The sequence below is a fragment of the Quercus suber genome, unplaced genomic scaffold (assembly GCF_002906115.3).
Source record: "Quercus suber isolate HL8 unplaced genomic scaffold, Cork oak 2.0 scaffold_878, whole genome shotgun sequence".
Classification (NCBI taxonomy): Eukaryota; Viridiplantae; Streptophyta; class Magnoliopsida; order Fagales; family Fagaceae; genus Quercus; species Quercus suber.
The window spans coordinates 81,937-91,272 of NW_027070307.1; the positions used below are offsets into that span (position 1 = coordinate 81,937).

Here is a 9,336-nt window from a genome sequence, read left to right on the forward strand (position 1 = left end):
TTAGTTACTTTTAGGAAAAAATATTTTATATTAAATGATACCACGTTATCTATATCAAAATCTAATAAATGAAACACATTTGTGCAAAAATAGCTATCCACTAACATGAGCATGTTAGTTATTTTTTACTAACATATCTCACACTTATTAGATTTTAATATCGTTGACATGGTATCAGTTGATACCAAATACCTTCTCATTACTTAGACCATGGGCATGTCATCCTTAATCTATCAGAAAACTTGTTAGTCGTCCTATCTTCCAATTCAAATTAGTAGACATGGCAAAACGGGTTAGAATTTTTTGATCCGGCCTGAAAAATACTCGACCCAAACCCGATTTTTTTTTACCTAAAGCAAAAACGAGTTGACCCGTGACCCGACCCATGTTTTTTTGCGGGTCAACCCAACCCAACCCGCTACCAGACCTGAACCCGAACTAGTTTTTTAAAACTTTATTTTTTTGGTAAAAAAAAAAAAAAAAAGTAAAATTAAGACAATATTGATTTAATTGTTTATTGTGAGATTTAAGGAAACAATTGATGCATTTACATAACTGCATGCAAATTAATTGAAAGATAAATGCATGTGGTTGAGCATTCTGTAATGTATAAAGATTTTTAGATATCTGTAAAGTTAAAAACATAAATTTAAAATTGTAGATATGTGTGAGAAACATCCACAAGTGTGAAACTAGTGAAGTTAAAGTATCAAATTAGCATAAATTATGAATACTTAGACCTATTTTTTAACAATTTATGTCCAAAATAAATTATAATATTTCTTAGAGTATGTGTTGCTTAACAATGATATGATATTCATAAAAAAGACCATGTATAAATAAGTAAGCAATCAAACTTTAATGTATATCTCAAATTAAAATAGAGTGTCAAACACAATTAATAATAGATTATAAAATTAATTTTCAAGATTGTAAATTTCTTATATGTTTTTATTCTTTATCAAATGAGTTATCTAATAAGTCATTTATAATTTTTTTTTATATTTTGGGATGTTGATATTGTGTAAAAATAAAACTTGTGTATTTGTTTTACTTATCTTTGTGTTATTTTGTTTTAGATAGCAATGTTAGAATATGTATAATATTAAAATTATTAAATAAGTATTAATAAGTTTAACTGAGTTCATTCTTAATATAAGTGGTGAATTCAAAATAATACATTTTATATCAAGTAATTTGTTGCATAACTTTTCAAATGGCAAATACATATTGTTTTCTTTATAAAAAAAATAAAAAATAAAATAAAATAAAATAAATTCATGTGAAAAATACGGGTCAACCTGACCCAACCCAACCCAACCCACAACCTGATTTACTCGAACATGTTTTTAACCCGCTTAAAATGACCCGATTTGACATGTAACCTGTTTGACCTGCAACCCGAACCCGACTCGACCTACTTGTTTTGCCATGTCTACAAAGAACAAAATTTAGTTACAAAATTAGTTGTAACCTTAGTTTACAAACTTACTTAATATCTTTTTATTGAAGGTAAAGTTGGACAAATCCACAATTGGATTACATCTTCTTCTTATATCCTTAATGTTTGCAAAATTTCAAGAAAATTAAAGATCAAGAGTTATGTTATCAATAAATTTTTTTAATTGCAAGTTTTTGTAATTTAAAATTATACACAAAATATAAACTTATAAATCATATAGTAAATAATATCCGATTGACACAAAATTTAACATGTGTATTAAGAGCATAAAAAATATGCAATTCAACAGTTAGATTTTCAAAATATATTATAATATTTATTTTATTAAATGAGTTTGTAGTTTTAAGTTGTAACTAATTTTGTAGCTAAACTTTGTCGGTCTACAAATTAGGTTCTAACTTCTTTGTTTGAATTTTACTTCGCTACCTGCATCCTTCAAAGAATAATGCCACATGTTAATCATGATGATTTCGAGCCTTTAAATTAGTTAGGCCTCCCTCCACGTGTTGTGTCCCCGTCAATGATGACACTTGTATTTTTATTTTAGTACTAACATTAATAATTTACATAGGAGCTTTAATTTCTTGGAAAATTATAGAATTCTGGGAATAAAATGAATATATACTCTTCATCTCACATGAAAATTGAATGTTACTATTAATTTATTTAGTCGAACTCACTATTATGTGAGAAGAATAAGTACGTATTGTCACGTGCTAATTATTGATTTTTCCAAGCCTTTTAAGTAGTTAGGCCTCTCTATGTGTGTTGTGTCCATATGATGACAGTATGACACCTTGTAATTTTATTTCAATACAAACGTTAATAACCTATATAGGAGCTTTTTAATTCTTTGAAAAATTATATAATATTTTGGGAGTAAAATAAATGCATACTCCATATTTCACATAAACAGTGAGTCTCACCATAAATTTACTTAATCTAGCCATAAATAGTGAGTCCCATGAAGTACTCTACAATTACCCAATTCTTCATCTAAGCTAGTCAAGGTTGCTTCTGTTACCAACTTTCTATTCAAGAAATGCAAAGGTGTTAAAATGCAAAATCTTATCAGATAGGCCATTTTGCATTAAAATCATAGAGTTTGCTACTGGGAAAAAAGAAAAAAAAAATTCTTAATTCCCTCAGTAACATTGGTGGAATATTTCTTTTCTATGTCGAAGGAACAGTAGTTTGTTCTGTGTCTTTAGGATTTTGTGCTATGTTTTGTTTTTGTCCGTGTTGGTTGCGTTCTGCAGTTATTCTGTTGAGTGTTTGTGTTGTGGTTTGTACCGTCTGTATTTTGTATCTGGTTTTAGTATAATTTAACCAATTCTTTAAAGACAAAGCTACCGCAAAATTCTTTCTTGTCAATCAAATAACACTTTTAACGTACCTACATTTGTGGGCGTCTTACATCAAAGCTTAAGAAGAAAGGGCCAAACACTAATTGGTACCCTATGAAGGCACCTCGATGTTCACACGATTTAATTGGTAGATTTCAAGTGGCCCATTTCTGGAATGGGTGCAAGAGTATGAAGACGCTGATTTTTCAACAATTAGCGTAGGTACACATTTTTTTTTTTCATAACAATGAAAGTGATAAATTGTGAATGATAAAAAAAATAAATAGTGTCAATGGTGGGCATATGTTAAAAATTAAAAATATATATATATATATATATATTATAGAATATTGTTATTTTTCGCGTTTTAATGTTTTATAAATGAAAGTTCTACTTGTTTATTCCGTAAGCAGTTATATTCATCTCATCGGGGCCAATGACATAATTTCCCTCAAAATTCTATTTATTAATTGACATTCCTAATTATTTATTAATTTATTTTTTTTTAAATTCACACTTCTGAGAAATAAGTAAATAAGTTAATTTGTTTTCCTGTCACTACTATCTTTTTTTTTAATATCCTGAGAGAGCCAGTCACTACTAACTAATGTGCAGAAGTTTCAATTTTTCACTAGAAGTAAGAACTAAGAAGTAAAAAACATGTCACATAAAGATTGACCCAAACATACAAGTATTTTTCCTATGCGATTTGTTTTCCAAATTGGTTCTATAATGCTTAGGAGGCTTCTTTTTTTCCTAAGTAAAAGAATGAGATTATATTACAATAAATCTAAGGTTGCACCTTTTTACACACCTCTTTTTACAACTTTTTTATGTGGTTGACTGTGAATAATATAGAAAAAATAATGGATCCATACGAAAAAGAGACATACAACTAGCCACAATTTGCTAAATAAGATAGTTGTGAAAAATTGTGTGGTTTTAAAATATCTTGTCATATTAATAAAATAAAAAAATAAAAAAAAAACAAAAAATAAAAAAAACCAAAGGTACAAGCCCATCTATAACAAGAAGAGAATGACAGAAGAGAGTGGGCCTTTCGGTATTGCAAGAGGTAACCCAAATTGCAACAAAGTGGGCCAAAGAGTCGGCCTGTCTTAAACAGAATAAAATAAAATAAAAAAGTCACAAAAATCAAACTGAGAAATGGTTCGGTTTAATAGTGATGATAATATTGGAGAAATCCCAATCAGCTTCAAACGTGTTATTGATGGCAGAGATGACCACTGCTCTGACTGCAAATTTTGAAAACAAATAGTAAGAAAAAGTTGCATTTGAAGAATATAGAAAAAACAAAAAATATTATGTTTCCACCATTGGACCTTCGAGGTCACAAGTTTCAAATCTTGCGGTCCACTTATTATTTTCTTAAATTCACACTTCTAGTTTCAATTTTCCAAAAAAAAATATTTTATTCTATAGAAGAAAGTGGCAAAATTTACTGTCCAAGACTCCAAGTATTGTAAAAAAATGTGAGAGTTTTATTAAGTTTAATATACAGAGTTCCCGATTCTCTATTAATACTAATAATTATTAGTGTGAACATAGTATCTGGTGTAAGCAACATAATAAATACTGATACAGCTTCCTTATTTGGAAACCCCATATAACACACATTCTGACTTTATTGGAATTGAAATGTCTTTGGATTTTTAAGAGGTTTAAATAATGTTCCTCTTTTGGAGTGACAGATATAAATGCTTGACACATTTCTTAAATTAATTTGGTTATTTACCATATAGCTTAACATAATATGATTTTTTTTCCTCTTTTTTTCTATGAAATTTGAATATAATGGTAAATTGGTAATTATTAATAATAGATATTTATTTTTATTGTATTTTTGTATCGTTTCTATTGTACATGGAACTATATATTTTACCATTAAATATTTATTATGATTATATATGTTTATATATGAAATTATATATTATGATATGTTGGCCTTGATTGGGGCTCTTAGACAATGGCCTAGCCTAAGAGTTGGCCTTGAATCTTATTATTGTTTTTATTCTTAAAATTTAAAAGATATATTGTTCGAATTTAATATTTTAGTAGCCAAAGATTAAGTTTTTATCCACCCTTGAATTTGCGTTGTGAGTCATATATCAGGCATATACAAGGTAGATTTCAGCTATATAAGTTATAATATTGAACTTTTTATTGTTTTATAACTTGAATAATTTATGGGGATATAAGACACATATAGGGTCCGTTTGGATAGCACTTATTGTTGTTGAAAGTTGCTAAAAACTGATTGTTGCTGAAAACACTGTAGCAAAATAATTTTTAAATGTGTGAATAGTATTGTGGAGCCTACTTTTAATATTAAATATTGTGTGAACAGTGCACGTACAGTATACGCACAGTGTTTTTTGTCTCCTAAAAGTCAATAAGTCCGGCTGCTATAAAATAATAAAAATAAAAATAAAAATAAAAATAAAACTGAAAACGCAACTTTACTTTGAGTGAAAAGTAGTGCTAATCCAAACCGGGTCATAGTTTGCACTTTTCTCAAACAATGATAGGAATTTTTTTTTTTTTTTATACATCGATATATAGTTGGGGAAGAGGAAATTTAAACATTGAATATTTCGGTTGAAAACACTAAGAGATTCCAACCAATTGGATTACAAAACTATTGATGTGATAGGAAATTTTTGGGTTATCAAAATATCTATACTTGTTACAAACTTTCACTAGTATATGAGAAGTATGGGAATGGACCATGAGGTTTTATAAATAAGATGCTACTTTGTATAAATTTCTCTCCATAAATAAATACCATATAGGACCAAAAAAAGAAGAGGAACAAGAATGACATATTCAAGAGAAGAAGGGACTCTCAAAAAAATAAAAATAAAAATAAAAAGGAGAAGAAGGAATTGAATGCTAAGAAGACTGGGCAGTTTACAAAATGATCATTCATCATCTTCTGCCGTTTCTAGTTGAATCTTCTTCAAAATTACAACAAAACGTTATTTCTTTGGTCCAACTACAACTGCATGAATAGGGACAAGAGCTTCGCGTGCATTCACGTAGGAATTCTAAAAAGAGTAGTCTTCACGCACAATCATCACTAATTTCACACCTTTTTTCCAATCCATTAATATTATTCTCCAAAACCAAACTATTGATTAAAGGGTCTAGTTAACGATAAGGATGGAAAACACTACAATTGAGTTATTTTTTTATGGACAGTCAAACCATGCAGGGATGGAACTAGAATTCGAAGTCGAGGAGGGCAAATATAATTTTTCATGGGCTTATTTTCTTTTCTTTTTTTGAAAAACTCATGCGCTTATTTTCTAAAATCTCAAATATATACCTATTATTTAATATTTTAAAAAAATTTGGGAGGACCATAGCCCCCTCTGTTTGTACGTGGTTCCGTCCCTAAAACCACGTACACTTTCAATATTATAATACTCTTTATTTTTATTAATTTTTTTGTTCATTTTGTTACCTATCAATATGGGAGGGACCCATTAAATGCTTCTTTAACGTATGTAAGTGTATCCATTAACAAAAGTCTTGATTAAAACACCTCCATATTAATAAATTTTTTAATTCATTTTCGTTTTTGAAAATGACTGTTTGGAAAAATGCATCTTATGTATTCCCTTTTACACAATGTGAGTCTCACTTAGCCATGGAACCGACTCATCATCGAAGAAAATATATATATCTGATTTATGAAATAATTGTGGATTATTTGTAAACACTCTTTAATTCATGAGCTAAAATATCAAGAAAATGTGATTGGCAACCAAATATATAAAAATGGTTTTGTTAATAGGTGCCCTTAATTAGGGCATTTGTTAAACCAATACTCTTAGGATATCGGTTAAATTTTTCCTATTATAAAAGATGGAATTTAGGTGAGAAGAATATTAGTTCTTACTTAAATAATAGATTCCAATAAGCTCAACAAATAAAATATTTTGTCATCAATTAAAAAGATTTAGATTTGAACTCTTACTACACCAAAAATTAATTAGTATATTAGACTAATGATAAAAAATAATCATATCAAAACAAATGCAATAGACTAAAATTCTGTCCTATTTATAATTTCTTTTTTAAAGTTATAAATTAGATATATATGTATGACAAAGCACTATGATAGGAAAGTGTTTGGAAAGATATGTTATGGTGGACTCAAAGACAAAGTTGGCTCAAAAAAATATCCCGTGGAATTCGTGTATAAAGTCAAAGCCGCAGCCATGGCATTAAGGTAGTTTTGGTTTCCTAAAGGGAGTCATAATTCTAACGCATGCTTTTACTCTTTTTCACATCTAATAGTTGTCATTAGTACTAATTACTCAATATTACATAAATATTCATAAAATCAAATTCCCACTAATAACTGATTGATATTTAATACCCTCCCTCTTTAAAATCTCTATCAAATCCTCTCCTTTTTATTTCCTTCCAACTTTCCCATTTGATAAAATTATATTCACACCTCTCTCTCTCTCTCTCTCTCTCTTTTTCTTTTTCTTTTTCTTTGTATCTATCTCTTTCAACCATGGAAGATGATGAAGCATGCAACACAAAGCTCCGTCTCGGACTTGGCTTGGGTGACTATGTTCCGAGGAAAAAGAGACATGATGAGAAGGCTAAGCCTGTGGTTTCCTTGGACTTAGCGTTTGCTCTGCGCCCAAAACAAGAAGCTATGAACGTTGATCATAAGGCAGATAGATCAAGTTTCAAGAAAATGGAGAGAGACCATGACTACCCAAGTAAGGAAAATGGTTCCATTAACAACAAGAAGGATGGAGGGAGAAAGAAACTGAGGCTCTCAAAAGAGCAATCTTCCTTGCTTGAAGATAGCTTCAAAATTCACAGCACCCTTACTCCGGTACTTTTTTCAATGAATTTCTTCATTTTTCTTTTGAAAGATTAGTCTTTTTTTATTATAAAGAAAATTAATCTAAGCGCCCACATATTGATTCACAGTGGATTCCAATTAACTCAAACAATAAAATGATTTGATTCAAATCTCACTAAACCAAAGAGAAACCGAATGATGTTTTAACTGATTATAAAGAGTAATTATTATACTTTTTTTTTTTGTTGCTAACCAAGAGTAATTATTATACGGTTGATGTTATAGGCTTCAATCCTATTATATTTATAATATATATATATATATATATATTGATGCACAGAGAAATTTCCTCGGGCATTGCAAATATCCCATATGGATGCTAGTTTGTGTTAGGATTTAACATAATTTCTAGAGGCACAATAAGTTCAGTGCATGAAATTTTCTGCCTTGGGTGCACATATCATATGTGTTATTTATTGTATATATATTTAATTTACATTTATATATTTATGCGTTCAAGAGTCTGCATTAATGGGTATTGGAAAAAACATGCAGGCACAGAAACAGGCACTTTCTCAGCAATTGAATCTGAAGCCTAGACAAGTGGAAGTTTGGTTTCAAAACCGAAGAGCAAGGTAATTTTGCTTCATAAATGAATTTTTTATGTTGTTCATTCTTGTATTTTTTTTGTTTGTAATTATGTTAACAAGAAAGACAAATTCATGTTGCAGAACCAAGCTGAAGCAAACAGAAGTAGACTGTGAATTCTTGAAGAAATGCTGTGAAAGTTTAAGTGAAGAGAATAAAAGATTGAAGAAAGAACTACAGGAGCTACGATCATTAAAAGTTGGACCATCACCATTATACATTCAGATCCAAAAGGCTGCAACACTTACAATGTGCACATCGTGTGAGAAAAGCATAAAAGCTAATGAAGTGAAGGGTAATGAGGCCGTCTTTGATGTGGTCCGGAAGAATAATGATAAATTGCAGAGCGGCTTGGATGGCTCAAACTGAGAGATTCTAATTACTTCATTCATAGCCATAGCCATATAGGTGCGACTCCAGCAACAACAACTTAACAATACTTGTCGATGTGTAATACAGACAGTTACAAATCAATTTATTTATGAGCGTTTCGCTTTATGTTTCACCCATTGCAATGTCATGTTTCTGATTTTTTTTTCTTTTTAATTTTAAAATTTTGCTACTTTTTAAGGAAAACAAAAAATGACGCTTGACAAACAGTAATTGATGGAGCTTAAAGTTGAAAGATCATTACCTTGAGCGTTTCATTTTATGTTTCACCAATTACAATGTTATATGTCTAATTTTTCTTCTTTCATTTTATTTTTTGGTTTACTTTTTTAGGAAACTAAAAAATGACGTTTAGCTGACAATAATTTGTGAAGTATAAAGTTGAATATTCATTATTATGAGCGTTTCACATTATACTCCACCAATTATAAAATGTCACGTGTCTAATTTTTTTTTTGTTTTTTCCATTTTAATATTGGTTACTTTATTTTTTTTTTTTAAAAAGTGACATCTGACAAGCAGTAATTGGTGAAATATAAAATTGAATACTCAAAATGAAACGTAGTCATTTAGATTCAAACCAAGTATTTCTTGAATGGTTAGTACCTCAAGAGGTACCCTAAGTTTTTAACTTA

The 9,336-nt window shown here is 29.4% G+C and overlaps 1 protein-coding gene across 1 annotated transcript; it reads left to right on the plus strand.

Moving 5' to 3' along the window:
- The first annotated feature begins 7,240 nt into the window (after nt 1-7,240).
- LOC111997626 (homeobox-leucine zipper protein HAT14) lies at nt 7,241-8,820 on the plus strand. Its single transcript, XM_024029741.2, has 3 exons — nt 7,241-7,693; nt 8,219-8,298; nt 8,395-8,820. Exons 1-3 carry the CDS (start codon nt 7,361-7,363, stop codon nt 8,678-8,680), a joined length of 699 nt encoding a protein of 232 aa, XP_023885509.1. The 5' UTR covers nt 7,241-7,360; the 3' UTR covers nt 8,681-8,820.
- The last annotated feature ends 516 nt before the right edge of the window (nt 8,821-9,336 follow it).